General features: G+C 39.0%; 1 protein-coding gene across 4 annotated transcripts in view; it reads right to left on the reverse strand.

The window, feature by feature from the left end:
• LOC144081931 (teneurin-3) overlaps nt 1-23,630 on the reverse strand; it is a 147,752-nt gene that overhangs the window by 48,891 nt on the left and 75,231 nt on the right. For all 4 annotated transcript variants that reach the window (XM_077608514.1, XM_077608511.1, XM_077608512.1 and 1 more), the window contains exons 5-10: nt 22,838-23,069; nt 17,408-17,646; nt 9,851-9,976; nt 6,323-6,537; nt 2,642-2,852; nt 355-456 (exon numbers count right to left, since the gene is read on the reverse strand). In XM_077608514.1, coding sequence (XP_077464640.1) covers nt 355-456; nt 2,642-2,852; nt 6,323-6,537; nt 9,851-9,976; nt 17,408-17,646; nt 22,838-23,069 — 1,125 coding nt within the window. The remainder of the gene's footprint in view (nt 1-354; nt 457-2,641; nt 2,853-6,322; nt 6,538-9,850; nt 9,977-17,407; nt 17,647-22,837; nt 23,070-23,630) is intronic.

Raw genomic sequence — 23,630 nt, forward strand, 5'->3', positions numbered from 1 at the left:
TGAGCAAAAATAATTTATTTTTTCTAGAAGTCATACTTATTCAAACAGCATTTTTGTTATGGAAATAATAATATAATTGGATTTAACATAGGGGGACAAATTGAGAGAATTTCAAAAATGTGTAAATTACACAATTTACTGTAATTTACTCCATTATTAGCCATAACATTGGCATTAGCTGCCTGATTTCAGTTTATTATTAAAAAATCTCAAGATCTTTATAACAATAGACTAGTGATAGAAGTACATCATTTTGGAATTTGAATGAAGGCTACTAACAAGTTAACTGAAAAGTAACATGCATGTATGGCAGGGATATACAGAAAATCTATATTGATAAAAGTGGATAATTACCTCTAGAACAGTACGGTCCAATGAATCCTGGAAAGCAGTGACAGGAACCCGCCATGCACTCTCCATTCCCGTAGCAGTTGTGTGCGCACTCGGTGACAGACTCTGCAGGAAGTAAGACTATTAATAACGCATCACGGCAGTGACACCCCGCTGCAAATCGGAGGGAGATGGCTTTTAAAGTAACTTTTTGACAAGTGCACATTTCACCACGAGACAGTGCCCCAACTGCTCCCATCATGCATCCCTTATTTGCGTGCAAGGCAAAGAAAAGTGTATCCATTCCACTAAGGTTTAAGCCTCCGTAACACATCTGCTAGAATCTGTCAAATAAAAGCCACAAAAAGCTTTTTTAAATTAGAGCAAATAATTCAATTTCCTTGACACGTATTCCCCCTTGTCTTTGCTCGCCGTTTTTTTTTCTTTTTTTTACTGTCTCCTATTTTTTTATCCTCCTATCTCAGCCCAACGGCCCGATGATCAAGCCAAGTCGAGCAATCTCCCGTGTGTTTTAAGTCCTCTCCGACTTGAAGTTAATCTGACACATCCTACAGGGTAAAAGCTGGTTTTCACTCGACAGACTCCCAAAAGGCCAGCATTTTGATAAGTATGAAGAGGGCAAACTTTTTGATGTATTTTTTTTTAGGGGTTATTACTTTGGATTGTGCTGTATGTTCAGATTGTATTGGTTGCTAGAGGTGAACCCGGGGCAATTTCTGCACGTCGATACCTTCATATTTGGGAAGGTCTAATCGATGAAAGTCTCCAGCCCGAAAGAAATAGAGGAAAAATGTTATCTCCAGCCTTTTTTCCAAAGCCTACATGTTTTTTGGGGGGCTATGAAGAATCAATGCCCATGCATGGCTTTTATTACAACGTGACTGTCAATGTTCAGCAATCTTCCAAAAAAGAACCCTCGTATGTCTGCGGACTTTTCTGCTAAATCTTAAAATCGATTTATTGATGTTGAGGCAGGATTATTCTCTCCCTGTCTTAATCCAATTGGTCTGTGTTTGGTTATGTTCGGCAAAGTCGGAAAGGCCGCGTCTGCCTGATAACAATCGAGTTGGCAGGGTGAAGATTTTTGTTTTGCTTGTTGAAATTTAAATGGACAAACAATCAGGAGAAGCAAATGTATTGTTCAGAGAAGGGCAAATTAAAATACAGATATGGTTTTATATCGCAATATTTTATATCAAATAATTATATTAATAATAGTTATTGACTATTTCCCGTCAAGAATCCATATTGTAGATTAGATGGTTACATATATGAGATTCATTACTTCATTTTCACCATTGCTTGACCTTGCCGCGGGGCGCTGGAGCCTATCCCAGCTGCATTCGGGCGAAAGGCGGGCAAAACTTTCGACTGGTCCCCAGGCAGTCATAGAAGACGTCACTGTTTAATAAAGGGACCACAAGGAAGGTGCCAAATCATTCTACTACACCAACATTTGTATATGTAACTTGTATTGATAATTTTGTAGTGCGTTATATTAAGACGATCATTATCGTGAGGCTTGTATCACAAATCGCATTTGAAGGTTCCCAAAGTGCTTTGAGTAGTTTGGCAGTGGAAAAGCACATAAAGTGAAAGGCCATTTGCAATTCATCATTTAAATCAGATAAATGATCTGTGGAAAAAAAAGAATCAGCCCCCATCATGTACATGTAATTAGATTTTTGGGACGAAACCACCACTCAAGAGAAGGTGCAACTGATGAGGCAATAATTTGCCATACACTTAGGGGGATGAGCTTTGCTGAATCTAAAAAAATAAAAATAAAAAACATTTGTCTAGCTAAATTAAAATAAATACCTAAATGTATATAACCTAATACAAAAAAGACAAGAGGGAAAATATTAATTAAATTTGCCATACACTTAGGGGTATGAGCTTTGCTGAATCTAAAAACATAAAAAAATAAAAATAAAAAAACATTTGGCTAGCTAAATTAAAATAAATACCTAAATGTATATAACCTAATACAAAAAAGACAAGAGGGAAAATATTAATTAATATTATCAGCGGTGATGGGGCCACAAGGAACTATGCTGTTTAATAACTAAAAATAAATTAATAACATGTCTTTTTATTGGGCACTTTTTCATAATTACTAAAAATACCACTTCAAACTCTTGCCATTTAGTATGATTACAAACTAATCAGAATAGCAAAGTGAGTTTCATGACCCAGTAACACACCAAAATCCTGTTTTTGAGACTCATTTGAAACTCACAGATGGCCAATATGACAATTAGATATTTTCAGTTCAAAATAGCCCTACCCTGAAGGATGGCATTGTAGAACACCATCTCTACGGTTCGCCCATCGTTGTAGAAAGCCAGGTGCCACACACCGGCGTCGAACTGTTGGATGAACCCCGCCTGGTGCACCACCACCTGGTGGTCAGGGCGGGCTCCCCGTTCGAGCTCACTCGGGGCACGGTGTTCGTTGGCGATTAGTCGGCTGCCATCCAAGAGCTCCACAAAGTCATACTGCCAAAAAGTACACATGGGAATACAGCCTCAATTATTAACTAATCACGATGGGTAAGGCAACCAGCAGTTGTTGCATAGCGTCATCACATTACGTTTTGCTCTCCAATACCGATGATGTCATTTTATTGCTGTACCTGAACTGATACTAGTGTCAACAATAGCTGAGAAACAACATTCATACGTGGGTGATTTTTTTCACCCACACATAGATGTAATGTTTCTTGTTTTTCATTAAATACAGGATGACACACTCAGCTTTGACATGCCAACAAGCATTGGCTAAAAAGGGATTTTGCTTAAAGCTTTTCTCCAAGAATAAAGATGATGAAAGACAAACTCAATAGATGATACCTCCCCAATAGAAATTTCACTTCAATGAGTTTTTCGAATTGGGTTTTGTATGCTAAAATCCAATGTTTAAGGAGAATGTTGATTTTACCATGAGTGGGTATTAGGAGTGAGTTTCTGCACTAAAAGGTAGGAAAACAATCTCTCTCCCTTTATTTGCTTTGGCATGTAATTATATTTCTTGTATTTGCATGAAAATCAAAGTAAAATTCGGTTATAAGATTAACGGTTGGGGTTTGGAGATGGCTAATAAAGTTTGTTTAGTTTAAAATATGTAAATGAGTCATGTGCACCATTCTAAGCAGAATATAGTTTATGCCTTTAAAATCGATAAATTTAATTTATTGATCATGATTTTTTCAGCATTTAAACCATAAGAAAAGATACATGCGAGCCACAGAAAGTTCTTCATTAAGGCGGTTAAGCAGGGGCCTAAATGTACTTTTCCACCCATAAACAAATATCGACTTATAGAATAAACAAGGCGTAATTCCCGCATGGCAAAATAATTGAAGAGGTGCATCCGCTCTCACAGCACCCACTAAACAGCTGGACCTCATTTGGACTTAAACTGTGCAGTCTGGAAAACAACGCATCCCCCAGACAGACTAATGGGTATAGCGAAGCACAGCAGATGTAGACAAGTGGATTCCCAAGTGTAAGAAATTGCAAGTTGCACACAGGCAAACAGAGACTGTGGTGCAGAATTGTGTTTAGAACAAGGATGCAAGGGGCACCTTGCCATGCATACAAAAAAGCTGTTCCCATTGGCCTTAGTGGGGTTAGCAACAATGCCCAAGAAAACAAAACTAAAGTCTGACAAGAGGAATGAACATCTTGGCCCTGAAGATATCTCGATGGCAGATGGTGAAGGCCTGGATCAGACACTGACGCTATTGTAGACTGTTTGAAGAAACTATCGCACATAAAGCATTCGGTTGGACTGATTCGTTGACAAACTACATTTTGACCCTGAAAATAAAACATTTACTTTGAACAAGGACAGATCGTGTGGTCGAAATGAACCCTGTGAGTCCAATAATAGGAAAGAAATTGACTGGCACTGGAAGCCAATTTCTGACAGCAGTATTAACCATGTATGAGATTTGGAGAGAAGAAGAATGAGTCTTCCTTTAGTCTGTTATATAAAAAGCCACACAATCCATACCTCCATGACTGCTAAAAGGGAAGAAAATACAGAAACTCAGAAAGTAACTAAGGGAAGGTTTTCTGTGTGGCCAGTCTTAAAATGCAAGGAATTTTTAGAGATAAGTGTCGAAAAAATTGCCATACAAACTCGCTTTCAGTGGAATTTATCAATATAAATAAACTGAAGATGATCTTTAGAAAAAAAATCACCAATAGCCACCAGAATCATAAAGAAGACTGAAATAAGACTAGATTTTCCTTCCTAAGAACAGTTGCTCATTGATTGCAAAACGTTACCCAAACCATTCCGAAGTCTCAAAATCTGATAAAAAAATGCAACACAGGCAAGTAAAACAGCGAGGGTAGATGGAAGTTATTAACCTGGCAGAAGTTGGCTTCTTGGTATTAGGTGCAAAACAATCCCGTTTTACATAGCTTATAACCTTTCGGTCAAGCGCATCCATCTCGATGAGGTCGCTTGAACTCTTTCTAAGCTCATCTCTGTCCAACAATAGCAGTGACATTAGGCGTGGAGAGTCAGAGGACAAACACAGCCTTTAGATTGAGTGACCTGCTGCAACTTCTCCAGAAAAAAAAAGCCCAACAAAAGTCCATTTTCCCCCATCGAGTTTGTTTTCTTTGTATGGCCATAGACAGGGACTCAATAACAGGAGGGCAAGGTGTGTATTTGACAGGACGCGTAAAAGCTGTTACTCGTAAATGTTGTCTCTCCTTTGCTGGCTGTGAATGGGACGCTCAATATTGGCTAGGCTCTTTCATGCTCAGTTGAGTAAATGCATTGATCGGCGGCTGAATGCAGCTCCGAGGCTGCCGTGATTGACACGCCGTTCGGCGTGGACACAAAAGGGGTCGTTTTGTTAATTACTCCCCTTTCCTCTTTGATTTTGTAAAGTTTTTTTCCCCCTATGCTTTTTTTCTTTGCTACCTTTTAAGTGCACTCACGCTCACATGTTTGACCGACACGACTCACTCATCGGCAATTTGACAAAACCTAACCTAACCCATTATGCCCAAAATTTTGTATACGACTATAATATGCTAGCTTCCCTTAATACTTCTTGGACACTAACCACCGAACCCAAATATTCAAACTTATGTTGATTATTCTCCTATGTAATTTAGTGAATTTGAACTTTCTCTTCCATCAAGTCAGAAATGCAGTCTATCTCACCTGCATGACCAGCAATGCCCACCTCTTCAGCACTCTAGCGAAGTGCTATTTCACCAGGATAGAATGTCAACAAGGTGAGGCTGAGAGCTTTTTTTTCAATGTATTTATTTATTTATTTATGTATTTATTTGCAAGCCAGTGTCATTTGAGTGCTTCTGTCAGTGACGTCCCCAGATGGCATCAATTCAACAATGTCACTCAAGTGACACATTGGGACATTTTGGGAACACTAGGGCTGCTCAGATGGCCAGCATATAAGGAAGACTGATACATAGAGGGAAATCTTATCATGCAATCTACTAGTATGGCGGCCCGGTGGGGAGTGGTTCGCACGTCCGCCTCACAGTTCTAGGATGGAGGGATGAATCCCTGGTGGGTTCCTACCTTGCTGTGTGAAATTCGTATGTTTTCCCTTTGCGTGGGTTTTCCCTGGGTACTCCGGTTTCCTCCCACGTCCCAAATACATTCAAGCCAGGCTGGTTGGACACTCTAATTTGCCCATTGGTATGAGTGTAAGCCTGAATGGTTGTTCGTCTTCTTGTGCCTTGCTATTGGCTGGCAACCAATTTAGGGTGTACCCCGCCTACAGCCCATACATAGGCTGAGATAGGCTACCGCACCACCCCTTGTGCACAAGCAGTATGGAAAAAAAATCTACAAGTATTATGGTGGTCAGCCAATTGATACAAGTAACCTAAACCTCAAATCTTAGTCACAAGTTAAAAACAACAGCAGCCTATGGAGAAAAACAAAACAAAACAACAACTATTGTCCTCACCTGTGTGTGAGACGGTGCAAGACCCTTGCGCCCATATACTCCAATCAGGGCATTCTTCTGCACCGAGATGTTGAATTTGAGAAAGCACGGCTTGTCTACGCTGAGTTGGGACCGCCAAAACACGCCGGGCGGCACGCTTTGGCCCGCCCTCTTTCCAACATCCACAGGTCCCGAGTCTAAAGAGTTGTTGTCCTGATGTAGAACGCTCGTTCTTCCTTGAGTGTGTAAACAGAGAGGTTGTAGTTACTAGCATTGACAGTGCCAACATCAAATTGTGAGCATAGATATAGTATATATATTCAGCAGGCTAAGTTCTTTCTTACAGCTCTCCATGCATGGGCAAATTGGGCAAATGTTTAAATGGCTTAAATAAATTTGATGTATATCAGCTTTTCATTGTAGGTGACTAGAATTTTTCAACCCAGCGCCGGTAATTTTCTTTTAAAAACTATGGCAGAGTGCTGAAAAAAACATCAACGGTATAATCCTTAACTAGTTGAAGTTGCCTCGTCTTTTATTACAACAGTTCATGCAACCCCAACTTCAGAGGGATAAGTTGTTTTTGAGAACAGAACAGTGAAAAACAGCATTATAATTCTGTATTGTGGCAAAACAAAAAAAGCAGCACATGAACGCTCAGATGAAGTGGGCCTTTTGAAGATGATGTTTAGTCAGGTAGACACATCCCGATTATGACATGTTCATGTTTATGTGAAATAAATCCACTCTAATAATTCCCTCTATCTTGTCAGCCTCATTTCTTATAGTTCATCTGCATTTTATATAATGTTCTTGTTTTTCTCAGTGGATTCTGATGTACGGTCACTCCAATGTTGTGTAAATTAGATTTTAGTCTCAGGAGCCACACTACTTATTTGTTCTGTCCAGTCTGTCTACTTTATTTGAAGCAATAGTCCATTTTGTTCCCAGTGGACAATGAACAGTCACTGAAAAATGCTCTGTATATCTGTAGCACTATGCAACCTATTTGTTCCAACCATTTGCCTTTGTTAAATGGCATTCATATCCATTTCTAAATATTAGTAGACTATGTGTTGCTATTATTTCCGACTTTTGTCTGGTGAACTTTTAAAGCTTTTTGCACAACTTGAGATATTGCCATTGTCTGGTTGCAGGTGAATCAAGCCACCTCACAACTAAAAGCTGCAGTTCGGCAGAAACTGAAATTGTATTTAAAAAGAGGTGTATAACTGTTTATTCCCACCTCCATCTTAAGGTCACTGAGATCAACCAAACAAAGAAAATGAGATCTGTATTTCTAGAAGCAAAAGGTTCTCCTGCCTGAATGTTAACATGGAGACATATGGGAAAGTCAATACACTCAGCCTGACAATTGGCTTCCATGTAGCGGTGTTGTAAACCGTTAAGCAACAAAAACACTGGAGAAGGCAATTTTTGTTGTCATAGATCTGATGACACATAAATAGAATGAACACATGGAAAAAACAATAATTACAATGTTAAAAGAGAAATAAGTTACAAATGCAAAACATTGATGCAGTAATGCACCTTGTAGACAGGCGTGCCTTTATGTATAAAAATAAACTCCATTGAGGGTGAACTTTATAATGGGCCTTATAATCCCAAAAGTATTTAACATTTTAGCTAATCATGTTAATTATTATAAAAATATAAAGAGTGCTATTTTACATAAAGATTTTGTTTTAGGGCGGCTTGAACTGAGTCATTCACATTATCCTTTATTTCGATGGAAAAATGGTAATATGCACCTCATGCTTTGCGTTAAATACAGAATGAAGGGACAAATTCAACATCAATCTCAAGGAACAACTGTTGTTCATTAGTTCCAAGCCAACACTATTGTGTGGTCGCTCGAAAATATTTATGTCCCAGGAGCTAGGGACACTTATTCTTTCCACCCCGTTTGCCTCGTTCTCAGCATATCCCCTTAATAGCCTTGTTTTCCCAAGTAGGTGCTGAGGTATGGATGTTCCATAATGTCGTGTGTGTGCTCCAGGCAGCTACAGTGGCTGGATTTCTCCATAATAGCCTTATTCTACAGGTTCAATCTCGACTTTCACTTGACAACAATTGTAATAAACCGATTGCTGAGCATAACAAGCATACGGTAGCTAGACACTATCTCTGTGGCTATGGGTGTGGGTGTGCATGCGTTCGCACCCAGCCACTTCTCTCATTGCTTCAGTGTTGGCGTTTAATGAGGCCATTGGCTGTCACTTTAACTCCAGTCAGAGGCGAGACTGGGAGCCAAACGTAACCTCTGGGGAGAATAACGGCCGACTATTGATCGCCCTTTAAAGAGTCCACAAGCTGCCCCGCACCGTATTCATTAACAGCGCTTATGAGGATTTAAAAGTAACCGGGATTCAACAAGCCAGTTTTCTATTGTTTTCTGCGACCTCAACACCATGTTGAGGCTATCTTTTGCTTTCTTTTTTTTTGTGTGTGGGCGGTATGTGTTAAAGGTGAAGCAAAAAGGTCCGCCCACTTGGCGATGAATATAGAATGTTCCCACGCTGCAATCAGGTGGTGTGATATTCATAATTAAAATAGGACCTAACACCAAACTGTCATATCTTGATTCCACTTAAATTAAATTGGTCATTGTCGGTATTCTAGGGTCTCAAACACGACCACCCCACAGATACAGAGGAATGTTAGAATAAAGTGGAACACAGTTTCATTGATCAACATGAGATTTGGCAGACAATTCTATCGTAACCTCATGCACATGAAAACTGAAGGATGTATGCCAAAAACTGAACTAAAAGTGTAATACATATGAATTCCAGAGCTCACACTTTTGAAACACTACACCTGCAAACGCAATACAAATATATCAACTTGAGTCAAATGTAAATTTGGGAATAAATTGTACTTGTAAGATACATTACGTTATAAGCTGCTTGGGTTTTCATGAAAACTATTAAAACAACAGAATGTATTCAGTTTCTGCCTTGTGCGCGTCCGGCGACCAAAAGTCCGGCGGCCAAACGTCCGGTCACGCTATTCTGTTATGTTAATGTGTGGACAAAGAAAATTAATTTCACACAATTTGTTGTGACCTGATTTGTATTAAGTTGTTGTTTTAGGAATATTCAATGTATGTATCTGAATGTATGAATTAAATTGTTTGTCCGGGTGTCTTTAATGCCTTAAAATCAAACTGACTATTAATTTGTAGACGGTAATGAAGCGTTTAAATGACATCAATTTTTGTAAATATATTTTGCCATATGTCAACAGTTTAGACTAGTAAAAGAGGCACATCTGAATATATTTGGGAAGTGCTTACATTAAATGTAGTTTACTGAAGTTAGCCTCATATTGGAGCTTATTACACTATAACGGTGTGTCTAATGTAGACACCGCTGACTAAAATTAAGAATTAATTATGAATACAACGCCTCATTTATGGCAAAGTTGCATTCAGGAGTTGTCAGAGAGCATCTTTATCACTGACGATAACGCACATTAGATAATATGTGCGTAAAAGGAATGGAATTAAAAGTGAGTTCTCCTCACCATCCGGGGTAAGGGCCATGACGGCGCTGGACGGTGTGGAAACAGCCTTCCTGACTCCGCCGTTTTCAAATGCTGGCTGGCTGTCCAACTCCTGGAGCTGCCAATTGAGGCCGAAAAGGTGCATCGCTGTGAAATACACAGAGAAGCTGTGTGGGTGTGTGGCAGCAGATGAACAAATGAGTAAAACAAAACAAAGCCGACAAATAAACCACCTATTCGGTGATGCAGGCAGAGGTGGAAAGTAACAATTTGCTATTGTATTTTATTAGATTATTCAATACGTGGGTTTTTAATCAATTTTTACTTTTACAGGGTTTCCTTTTGCAGTCCCCCGAAATTTGGATAGGCATTTTTTTGGTGTTTCTTTCACAACTATTTTTGTTTTTTCAGAACACCATGCACCATATTAATAATTAAATACTTTTATTTGCATTCTCTCTTTATTCTGGACAAAAAAAGGCAAATCAACAAATTTGGGGTCTGTATTTTTTGGGTTTCCTATATTCCCTGCATTTGAAAATGTGAAGAATCTGTACTTCTATATAAGTAAAGGTTTGCATACTTATGCCACGTCAGGATGCGGGCAGAACGACTCTCTACAAAGCCACTAATTTATTTCACACTGCTTTGTGCACTTATTTTTGTGGTAGGGCGACACTGATAGCAGTTGTTTCAATCAGGCCATGCAGGAGCCCTGTGGCCTTAGCACGTTTCTTCACTGCTAGTATGGTGATGCTGGCACATTAACACAGCGATGGTTTTAACTGAGCCCCAGAGGTAGCAGCAGTGAGGATTTTAATGCTTCCTTTTAAATAAATCATTTGGTTTGGAGTCCCTTCCACACCTGTTGCAGATTTAGCTCCCAATTGGATGAAACCTTTGCAAACAAAAGCATGCAACATTGTGGCTTTTATCTCTCATGTTCACCAAAATGTTAATGGATTGTGGTTTCGCTGTCACTGCTAAGTGAATACATCACTGCGAGTTGTTTATCTGTGCCTCACAATTTAGGCTAATCTAAAAAACTACACATAAAAACAAACGGGAGTTCAATCTCACAAATTTAGATGGCAAAATGTTCAACCAAACCACATAATAATTACAGTCTGCTACCTTAAGGCTAATATGTAATGTGAGCGAATACTTGCAGAAATAAATTCTGTCTGTGTTCTTCCCTTTCAAACGACAACAGAATTGCTCTGTACGAAGAGCAGTGTGACATTTCCAAATTACTATGTCTGGTAGTTAGATTCCAATCAATGTGAATAGAAACTCTAGGCAAATATTGCCAGTGTTTTCCTTGAATGTGGCATCTTTAAAAAAGTGAGTATGATTACAGTGGTTTGGGTCAGTGTTACATACAAACACCACCTGACTTTCATGCCATCCTTGCAATCTGAGTGCCTCCTCCTCATTTGGGCCACAAAAACATAGTAAATTTCGTAGCGTAGCAGAGAAAGAGAAGTGCAGGGAGTGCGAGACCAATCTTCTTCTTCAAAGACAGCTAGCCGGCCAGAGAGAGAGAAAGCGCTGAGGAAGCATCTTGATTCCCAGGCCATTTGATGTGCGGGAAAAAAGTTTTTTCCAGACGCCTCGGTAGATGGATATCGACTTGCAGTGAACCACTTGAGAGGTTGAGAGGGGCCAAGGAGGATATCAAATGTACAGTAGGGCACATCAGACAAGACAGTGAAAGTCCCATGGAAAGTCTATTAATCACTGCTTTGTTAGGGAATGTTGGATAAGCATCACTTGATCCAAATATGTGTAAATAAATCAGAATAGTCTAATGCTGCTGACTATTATTTCAGCAAAGCAATTAAAAATTACTTTGCTCAGCAGTTTGTTACTCTTAACATTTGAATTCTAGAAATACAGTTTGACTCCTACGCCCTGGTTTGCAAAACCTCAACTTTGTCATATAAACACATGTTCATTTGGCAAATAATGAACCCTGCTCATCTCCTTCGTTTGAGCTAAACCAATTAGAAAGACGTGTGACCCTATTCTTTTCAGAGTTACAACTCCTATTAATAAACTACAAAAAGATTGATTGTTAATTGACTTTTCATTACACTGCCAACACATCCACAATGGTAGCTTAGATTACTTCTGTATATAAAGCGTCTATTGACTCAATTTATTTTCGTACAACACATTTCTGTTAATTCAAATCACAAATATGTATATGTAAACATTATACTGTCATTACTTTAAATAAATAAAACTAGTTGCGATAAAAGAATTGTTGATCCCAATACATATATACTCTTATTTTGACTCACAGGTCAGTGCTCTTAATGTATTACTGTCCAGTGTTTGTGCCAATTGGCTCTTAAATCAGAATCTCTCACCTCAAGCATATTTATTCCACCTGGAGCCCGTTCTCCACTTACCTCGTGAATATCCTGTCATTTTCATAAATTATTCTGGAAACCTTGGCCCGTCGCAATGAATATTTATAGACCACCGTGAAAAATCCCCCCTTCCCGCTTAAAGCTGACCTTTCATCTGTTGTGTTAAGAAAGTGCCCCATGGGAAACCTTTGCTAGCTGTAACTTGGGGAAGAGGTTGGATTTGTACAGTCGAGACAGGTTAGTTTAAGCTCGGGGTTAACAAAAAAAAACTCAAGCTTTGTTTGAAAAGTGAAGCAATAGTTCTGTACAGACTACAGCAAAGGTGAGGAGACAAATTATAATATTAACATGTCATGCTTCATGCAGACCACCATGATAATCGCTCATGATAGCAGAATGAGCGATGCAGCCCATCTGGACTCAGCTTGTGCCAATAGAAACTCTTCATGGCTGGGCTTTGACTCACAATTATATATCATTGTGAGCAGGATGGAAGCATCAAAAGGAAAACCAGACATTCACTACTTTCCTATATAGTCACATATACTAATCTGAAAAATAAATACAATGCAGCTCAAACTCTAGTGGCTATTGGACAGCATCTGGAAGGGCTCTTCATATAGACATCAAAGAGCACTGGTGAATTTTTCTAAAAAATGTAGACTGATCAAATATCTACTGTTATTTTATTTTTTATATTTTTATTTTATATTTAATTAGTACTCCCCAATCCTGATTATTTCCTTTTAGTGCCGTATCGGTGCAACATTAATACTAATACTTTGTTAGTTTGATATTACTGATTTGAAATGAACTCACTGCTAGATAGGTATATATGTCCTTGTAAATTGAGCTGATTAAAGCAAAGAAAAGCAGTCTTCCCTGACTGTCCTCACTGTGAACTCAAATCTTAGTAGTACTCGCACCCCACACCATTCCAAGCCTTAATTACATTGGTAACTCCTTGACATTTAACAATGAAACCAGCATGTTTGGAGGAAACGCATCATTAGGGATGACAAATGACTCAGAAAAGGATCAAGTCGTTCCCCAGAGTGTGTTAAACACGAATAAAACGCAAATACGCGTAAAAATTTCCAATATTAGCTCATAAACAGCAACAAGTGTTATGCCAATAAAGGTGCTGCTTGCACAACTACAGATGTTGCCCATTTACAACATGCCCAAAACGGGAACACGAGCTCTGTACTCACTGGTAATGCAGCCAGCAGACATTCGGCGCCCTGGGTGTGCCATATTTCAGCTTCTTACAAGGGGACTCCAATTTACCCCAAAAGCTGGATTACATGTCATATGTCATTGGTTCAATCCCTTGGAGGGGAGGAAGGTTTATTGTTGCAGTCAAAACTGATGTAGGTTAGTGACAAGTCAGCTTTGACACTCAATAAAATACAGAAGCTGAAAGTCCCACTATCACAGATTTTTACACACCAATTGAATAATATAATCTTCTCAAAGAGTAATCAAAAATAAATGATAAAGACTCACACAGCTCCATAACAACTTAAATTGTTAAAACAATTATATATTTAACATTTCCTTTCAGCGTTCTGAAAATACGATGACGTAACAAGAGTGCAGGAAACAGCAGAGGACGTATCACTGAATGGAAATTAAGTATAGTAATTGAATTTATCACGGAATACGAAATTGAAAGAGGACGAGAAGAGTAAGTGAGTCCCGAAGAACATAAGGTTTCTGAAGCACCATAACACGGCCCCTGTGACTCAGAAAAAAGACACACAGTTTCAGCTTGCACGGAAGCATCTTGGGCTCCATTCACACAGGATCTACTGAATGGTAAATAAATATCTTACATTTACGACCCTCGGCTGTACAAGTAAACTCGGCAATTGAAAATCTAATAATTTATCATCCAAATTTTTTTTTTTTATTGGTGCACTTTTTGCCAATCTCACTGGGGTTGTTCCTATGCCATTGACTAGGGCAGCTAGCCCACATTCAAACCATATAAACCAGTATATTTTATTGCAGTTTAGCCCAACAAATCAACCCAATTCATTGGCCGCAGATCATTCGTCACTTGGTCAAAGCATTCTTGAGGAAAAAAAGTAAGATTAGATTAAAACAACAGAATCGGCTACTACACTTCCTTCAATGTGCTCAATTCACTCAGTTTATCACTCGCAATCAAGTCTTAGATCAGCAGTCTTTGTGGGATTAAAACTTGTTTTTGTGCATTCTGGAAGGTTTCTTTTACAATGAAAATAACTATGGATTGTAGCTCAGTGAAATCCAATCTATCGAATTCTGTACACCCCCACGTGAAAGGGGCACTTGAAGGACAAATCCATGTGTTAAGTATTTCGCCAAAACCATCTTTGACTAACATCATAACCCAGTATGTATAATGGTTTGTAGAATTTTTGGGGGGGATCACACAGAGGAATGTCAAGATCGCACTGGGGACAAAATGTGTTGTTACCCGATGGCTGATATTGCACTTCTCTAAAAGGCGGGCGGGTTTGTGTCTCAAACCTACATTTGTTGGTTTCGGAGGTAGTAACAAAAGTATAACAGTGACTTGACTGCAGACCAATTCATCAACATCAAAAATTTTGTCAGGGAGAATTTGATGGATGCACCTGTCACCTAAGGTTTACTGCAATGTGTCGTTGGCAAACGAACAGAGGTCACATGTAATTCAGGCCATGGTACCCTGCTACCCAAGAGGGCTGCATGAAAAATGGAAACTCCACATGGAAAAGCCCTCAGCCAAGACTCAAAGGCAGAATTCCCTACTGCAGGAATCACATACTATGCAAATTGTAGAAAAATATACAGAATATGAGTACTAATGTATCACCAATATTTTGTTCTTTTGCTGCTACCCTCCCTCTTCAAATGGATTGGTTTTCTACTAGTGATAAACTAATTTTAATTCACTGCAAAAGGCTGGTTCAACGCCAGACAACGGGATGTCTATTATTGTCTTGAGAAGGAAGACGACTGTTCCCTTTTTTATGGAGATGCGCTTAGCTGCCGAAAGTATTGTGGAAAGCAATGGACTGTTGGAAAGTAGGTCTTGAAGAGAAAACATTGTGCAGAGTTCTTTTTTTAGTACTACCTGATAACAATGATGCAATTTCATTGCCATATCATTACGCATATTAGTACCAGTATCGGTGTAACACTAATGAGTACATTAAAACGTTAGCAGGTGAGTTTACTAGAGATCATTGGTAGTTCAAAAAGATGGATGAAAACCAAACTCAACTTGTAGTGGTTCTTCAAAAGGGGAAGAATTTTCTTTTGCAAACATGTTTCCCCAGTGTTACCTAAATAAAGATTTGATTTTGAGTAAACAAAATGAGTAAAAACATGTTTACTGAATGCAAGAGCTACTGAATGCAATCCCTGAGATCATTTGTAACCACTAAAGTTGACATTTTTCCAATAGCATGATGAAAACAGAATTAATTTACATGACTTGTTTTTTTCATACATAAGAAGGCCTTAACCAAAAAAACTAAATGAGAAAGATGCGTGAGTCATAGCGAGACATGTGCAATTTCCTACAAAAATAAAATAAAATAAACCCCAAAAAACGTACGCATATAGATTAAGAGCGACGCCAGGAGTAATCCCGGGAGGGATGCTGTCTGCGGTGTTCCATTTCACAGAATGACACGTCTAAAGATTGTCTAATGCCATCGGGAGATAATGGAGTCATGTGTTTCTCTCACTGAGACTGAAAAGGAAGGAAGGAGGCGTTGTCGTCATCTGCTTCTTCCATTTCCCATTTCATTCCAAATGCACGCCAATTATGACATGCTAATTATCATCTTAAATCATGAGCATTCTTTGCATGGTTTCAGTGTGTGAATGAAACACATCGGAACTGACTGGCTCCATGACTTTACCTTTGTTGCAAGAAAAAAAAACACCCAGCGACCCTCACAGGTGTTTCATTGACAGTGACAAACTATCAGATGAAAACAGGTGACTTATTCGTCTGGCAAAGCAGGAACGACAATTGGAGGTCAGGGTTAGTAAAATGTGGTTGATTTACCCATAAAAAGATGAAGGGTGGTGACGTCTTGCAAATTAAACCATGTAATTCTTATATTACAATTAACGCCAAGTGGATGGAAAAAAAAATTCATGGTAGAAGTGCTATCCCATTTGTTATCTCCAAACACTTCCCATTGGCAAGAAGCCCCTGAGTTTCCTTCAATTCTGATTGTGTGCTCTTCATATAAAACAAATAAATATATATAAAGTGTAGAACAATCCGCAATTCATTCTTAATGGTTAAATCAGGGCTACTGCCCATGTGGTTTGGTATGTGTGTGGGTGAGGAGGACAATAAAGATTTCACTTTGTCGTCGTCTCCCTTCTTATTTTTCTTCATTTTTTACAGTGGACATGTTGCGAATGTGGGAGGAAGAACATGCAGACTGTGCATAGGCGGCCTCAGTATTTTATAATGATAATTAAATGGGAGCAAGGCTGTGTTTATATGGAGCAGGGGTGAGCAAACTTTGTTTCCTTTAGGGGACACATTTGATTATTTTAATATGGACAGATGGGGCATTTAACTTGCAACAAAGTAAAAAAAAAGTTTATATATATATATATATATATACATACATATATATATATATATATACATATATACATATATATATACATATATACATATATATATATATATATATATATATATATATATATATATATATATATATATGTACTACATTTTAAAATTAATAATACACTGTCAGAAATGCATTTTCCTCCTTGCTTAATAACAATAATAACGATTCAAACTACATTAGGTTCAATGCAAAAGTGGTTTAGAATCTCAAACATACTTTGGGGACCTTTATGTTCATAATGTGGTTAAACGCATTTGAGAACATTAGATGCTAATTATAGTACCACTATTCATTGCCCACAAACTATGAAACAGTGTAATTAAATGGTGCCAAGAATAAAAAACAGCAAATTATGCATACGTAAACAACAAAAACAAAAGACTGACACTGCAGTCTTTTTTTTGTTATTGTTTCCAATCCAGATTTGTTTGCATTCAAATCTAATCCTCCCAGTTTAAATAAATTGTGCACCCATCTTTATCAATGGTAGGCAGTGAGTTAAAAAGACATATTTGGTTCAATTTGGGCAAATTAATGTAGCGTATGTTGAGACTGACCTATGCAGTAGCAGAGGATGACCGAGAGCAGCACAGCAATGGCCACTGCGATCAGGGCGGTGCACTTCCAGGAGCAGTGCTTGGGCGACTTTTTGAACTTGAAGGCGCCTCGGGATAAGCTGCCGCGGGGTAGCGGGCGTGCCGGCGTTGAGTACACAGTGCCTGTTGCCATGGTGTAGCCTGGGGCTGCTGTGCCAAAGAAGGGTGTGCTTCCCGTGCCCGTCTTAAACAGAAAATGCCTGTCGGAAAAGGAGATTGAATGAATAAATAATTGTATCAAAAAAGTTATTGACCTTTAGACTATACCATTTTCTCTCAGGTTAAAGTGTTTATAACATCAACTTAAAAATAGAACTGTATCCATACGCCAATATTAGACATGCCCCATCATTGACTTTTGGGGTCAAGTACCAATAAACCCCATAAAATGTTGTGACACACTGTATTGTAACTTTTCAAAGGCAATGATTAGTAAAATGACCATGACATAGTGTCTTTAACCAAGGTTTTGAGCATTCGATTAGACTTACATATATATTGAATGGACTCTGACTCACTTGCCAGACCTCTGCTAATAGTCTATTATACCTGTGCTAATTAAGAGGCTTGGATCAAAGGAATTAAGCAACCATTGTGCTATTAACTTTTAAACCCCAAGTGAAAATCTCTTAAGTAACTAAAGTAGCCTACTTGCCACTCTTGCCACCACTCGTGGATTAATACCCCCTGTGGGTACAGAGTTTGGAAACTGGACCTGCTGACCTTGTGATCTACACTTCCATATGGCACATAAGAGCATAGTAATTCCTCATCTCATCTCATCTCATTTTCTGAAACGCTATATCCACACCAAGGTTGCGTGGGGTACTGGAGTTTTGTAAGAACAATGATTAATGATTGATTTTTTTATGACCAAAATATTCACTTCTTCGTCTTATTCTATGTTAAGAATCTCGAGTGTAAAAAGTAAAATAAAATAATAGTTATTCTTAAATAATATTAATAAGTGTGTTTACGTATAATCTGGAAAAATACAGTAATTGCTGTGTCGAATTAAATTGCAAAAAGCTTCTGACATTGTGTAACTACTAGCTACACTAACAGGGCTTCCCAGGCTTTTTTACCACCATTGTTTATATTTTTTGCATCTTTTCCAGGGGTTGAGGAAAGTTTCTCTCCAATTGTGCTTCCTTTTTTGTGCAGCACACGGCCTCCGTGCTTTGCCAATTCCATGTGTGAGAAATGTAGAGTAAAAGTGTGACAACAGAGCGCTAAAATTGAGCACCGGGCTGCAGAGAAGTGAACAGTCTGTTGTTGACATAAGGAGTTACCCAATTAGCACTGAATCATGATCGTGGATTCACTTCTTCTTTGCCATACCTCAGAATCTAATAGAATAACCTGGTGGCTACCAATTAAGTCAAGGAACGCACGGTATTCATTTTTTTTTAAATCTCAACTACCATGCCCAATTTGCCTTACATAAATGAACTTAATATAAAAAAAAATCTTTAGGGATGGTAAAGCATTCCTCTGGGTGGCCACTGCAACTGCTAATTCATACACACCCAACAAATCATACATTTTACTCATGAATTATTTGCACCACTGTGTATAGACTAACCTTTTGAGTTTTAATTTGACTGGAATTTGCTCTCGAGAAGTATTAGTAAGATCAATTAGAATCCTCATTTAAAATCCACAATGCCGCTCTTTCAAACTTACAAAACGGCTCCATTCGGCTTTTTGGGGGAGAAAGTAGGACATGAGGCGAACCTCCTGCCCGCGCTACATATTGTGATCAATGCCGAAGCGAGGAGAACAAATGTCACACATTGGACCCGTCTGGCTCCTCAGCGGCCCCCTGATCGACGCAAGCTGTCGACGCACAGATGGAGGGGGGATTCCGTTTAAAGGTTAGCAACCGTCGCTCCGGGAATGACAATGTTCAGGTAAGTCTGTGTTGAGATGAACAAAAGGCCTATGCTTTGGAGCTTCTGAAATGAATTTCAGATTTGGCTTGCAAGGCTAGACTCTGGGACTAACTGGTAGGTAGCTACCTTCCATGTGTTCATCATTTGGTAATCAAACGGTAGTGAGATGAAAGTAACTGAAGAAAAATGTGGACTTTGGTCTTTATTCCTTTCTAGCTTGGTACCACAATAAAAGAACAAAAAAGTACACTAGCAGGTAAGGCAGTTAATTTGTGGCCGTGTTATATATATATATATATATATATATATATATATATATATATATATATATATATAGTGCATGAAAGGGTTAATGCCAATGTCAAAACTACACACTATTACTTTGATTGCATTTTATGTTTGTTTTCTTATGCTTGTAAAGAGCTCACAGTTTAAATGAAAGGATGTCGAACACAACGGACAAACATCAACACCGTATAATTGATTCTCCCCGTCTTGATGCAACACGGCCCATAGCTATGCTAATCCTGCTGAAGGCGAAGGCAAATGGACAGCTGAGAAAACCGATGAACGGTCTCAAGTCTAAGAGACCGGGACCTGCACGCTTGTCCGTTCCATTGGGACCACTGCGGCGGCAGAAAGAGCTTATGGGGCTCTGCGGCCGCCACGGCTTGTCATCAATGTGACATTTGAAAGCAGCCATATAAGATGGAACAAGCGAGTGGGTGGATTTGTCTGTGGTTTAGCTGCACAAGAAGAACCGTCGAAACAAAGCCAATTGAAGTCCTGGTAATCCATTAGCATTACTAGAAATTAATAATCAAACCACTCTGGTCGGGAACATCCCGTTAGTAAAGGTTGGTTGTTGGTGTTGCATACATATATATTTTTAATATTTATTAAATATTTAAAGGTGTTGTACTTTCCTAGAAAGATTCTTTGTAGATTGATTTTCTGACCCATAGATTGATCATTGTTGTATCGCCAAATTATGAAAGAATCTTAATGGCCTTATATTGCAAATTGCATCATATCAGCCTGATGCATATAATGTACATTTCCATTTATAGCATAAACTGAAATAGCAATACAGTTTTGTGTGCCTGCATCATTCACAATCAACTCAACAGTTGAGCATGTCTCGAGGATGGCCATCACTAACCACCTCCCTCCCGTCTTATGAAACGCTTCAGATCAATTCAACGTGGGTGACATTGACGATGGAGAACACCTCAATTTCCTTGCTCGCATGAACACTTTGACGGAACAATTGTTAACAACCTTCAGATGTTTTTCAAGCTCAAAGAAAGACAACCAAGTGTAGTACTGTATATGGTAGACAGACACTTATACTGGTTGTTACATCGGAGACAATGACTTTTTCACTTTATTAGTGTAAACTTGTTTGGTTGGTCTTAAGAGCAACACAGATTTGTGGCAGGACTGTGGGCCAATAAGAAGACTTTGCTGATATCATCATTTCAAAGAGATTAAGCAAGGCAACTGTGCTGAGTTTGTCCAAAGGCTGTAGGTGAGACCATCACCTTTTATTTAGAAGCTCGCACGGTACGGCGTGAGGGAGTAGATAACAAGTACAGATAAAGGGAATTGGCCCGCTAGTGGAACAAGAAAGGTTATGCTGAGAGAAGAAGTACCACAACGTTCAGGCTTGCAAAATCCGGAGCATCTCGTGAATCTTTTGGGGAGTGCGCAACCACTTCCCGTTTCTGTTGGGAGTGACATATTGACGAGGGTGATTTTCACAATTAACTACTTTGGTTCGGGAGACTACCGTTCAAAAGGATGTTCCATGAAATGTCCCAATTTTAGTTATCAAGGGGGACATTTGAATTAACTCGGCTCTCACTGTCAAAACAGATTGGACTTCTAGTGTCACCAATGGCAGCTACTAAGTGCCCTGTAAAGAATAAAACTGTTTTACTTTTGTATATTGTTGTCAATAGTGGCCAAGAGTTACAATCTTTTGTGAAGAGACATCCTACTGATTTTAAGTTCCTACTTTTTAATTTTTGGGTATTTTTTTCTTTCCAATTAGAAATTGGAGCCATTGGGAATAAATGGGGTTGTTTATGCCCAATTTTGATTGAACCGTGTATTACGGGGTAAAAACTGTATGCAAAAAAAACAAAAACAGTAAAACCTCTAGTTACATAAAAGCACTCAGCATTAATGTACTAATTACTGCTAATAAATTAAGTGTTGTTCTAAATGTGTTGATTGAACACACTAGCAAGCAGCTCAATACGAAAGGACAAAATAATTAGGAGGGGTAAAAGTCACTAGTGTTCACTTTGCGATTGGACTCTTAAAGGCAAGTGAATGACGTTCCCAGTAGTCATCAACCAAGGATGAAAACGATGAAAGCCTGGAGCTAATGTAAAACAATGCTGGAAAATCTGAACACTCATGGACTTACTGGGCAACAACTTTTTTTGTACAATTTTCCCCCAAAATCTCACAAAAACACATACTTTTGGAAGACGTGTGGGAGTAAGTGCCTTTCTGTTCTGAAAACAGTGAGAAATGGAGAAAAATAAAAAGAAAAGTGACGTTTTAGCGATGCTTGTAAAAATAAATATATTTAAAAAAATAACAGAGGGAGAAGCGGGCAGAATGAAGAATTTAAGTGTCTATTTTACAGCCCACACTCTATCACGCATTATTGTGCCGCAAATGTGTTGCAACATTTGCGTTGCCTGCTTAAAAAATGTGTACGATGAATGTCTTACAATCAGGCCTCCATTTTTCCTCGCATTTACCAAAAAATTATTCATCCAACATTCAATTTCATCATTTGTGCAAAATCCAAGTCGATATTTCTGAGATCAGACAGCACTTGAGAGCTTGTTCAAAGTGAATCATTTTGCCGTGCTAGAAATAATTGAAACGACGCTTGAAAAACCTATTGGAAACCCTAAGCTTTCCTTAGAATATAACTTGGCTAAATGCTAACATTTTTAACTGAAAATGAAAACGTTATTTTTAAACAAAAACTAATGCAAAACCCTAAATCTAGAAACTAACATAAAAGACTAAAATAAAGGAATTTTCCTTCCATAAATGCCAATATGCTGAATTTCCACACATCTCTGTTCTGATATTATCATATTCACTCTTTTGGCCTCATTTTGTTTGCCCGCATATTGTACATGACCATAGCGTGATAAAAAATTAAAGCTTAAACATTTTGGAGCTTCTACTTTTACTGAAATCATACACCTAGCTTCAATATGCTCTTCATGTTTTCCATCCTGATTTGAAGCCTTAACAAACCCTAACCTAGCCATGAGATTCAGATGATGTAAATTAGGTTGCTTACTCCAGAAAAGTCCCACTGAGTGTAAATGTCAAGTGAACAGAATAAATAATAGGACAGCACCGCTGCTCTTTGGGCAATTATCGCGAAAGGAGGAGACATTATCCAAATCCACTGTGGGACCCTACAGTAACCACGGCAACAGGTTTCTTGACTCACCGGCTCTCCAGGGCTACATTGCTCCCCAGCACCCAGCTGTCCTGCAGCTGGACGCATTCCGCCGTACTCTGCAAATCGGCCGCCAGGCCGGCAGTGAGCGGCGGACTCGCGGCCCTCTGATTGGCCAGCGAGCCGCGGCTCAGGGACGTGATGGAGGGGTGCTGCTTATGGGGTGGCGGCGGGGGAGCTGGTGGCAGGGGAGGAGGACCCTGAGGAGTGGACAGATGGTCGCCTGGAGAGATGAGAGAAAAAATGGTGGACAAATGTCAGATTTCATTTAATGCTTTCTCTACCGTAAAGCTAGAGTGCCCAAACTTTGTCTTCTGATGATTGAGGTGCAATCATGTGGCTCTAAAAAACTAGAGAAACTATTTAAATGTGTTTATCACCAGTATACGTGGAAATGGTTGGATTGGTCGTGTAGCGCTGTCAATGGTAGTATAGCACATTTATCAATAAGTTTTTACCATGCCAATGCTGCTTTATATAAGCACCCATTCACCTACACATTCCCCTCAGGCCGCCGGTGGCCTATAGGCCATAGTTTGGACCTGTTGGAAATTGAGTAAAGCCAATTTAAAACTGAGTTATGTTCAAGACTCCCTAAAACACTGAAACTTAAAATTGATGACTGTTTTGTAACTAGGTTTACTGCAACACCCTGAATGATGCAGTGTCCATTCGAAGGACTGCAAATGAGTATTTGTATGCAATGAAGGCACTTTAGCAAAAAGCAATGAGGTGAGGTTAAAATCCCAAACCCACTTAGAGTCCGCCCGCCCTGCACATCCTA

The sequence above is a fragment of the Stigmatopora argus genome, chromosome 9, assembly GCF_051989625.1.
Source record: "Stigmatopora argus isolate UIUO_Sarg chromosome 9, RoL_Sarg_1.0, whole genome shotgun sequence".
Lineage (NCBI taxonomy): Eukaryota > Metazoa > Chordata > Actinopteri > Syngnathiformes > Syngnathidae > Stigmatopora > Stigmatopora argus.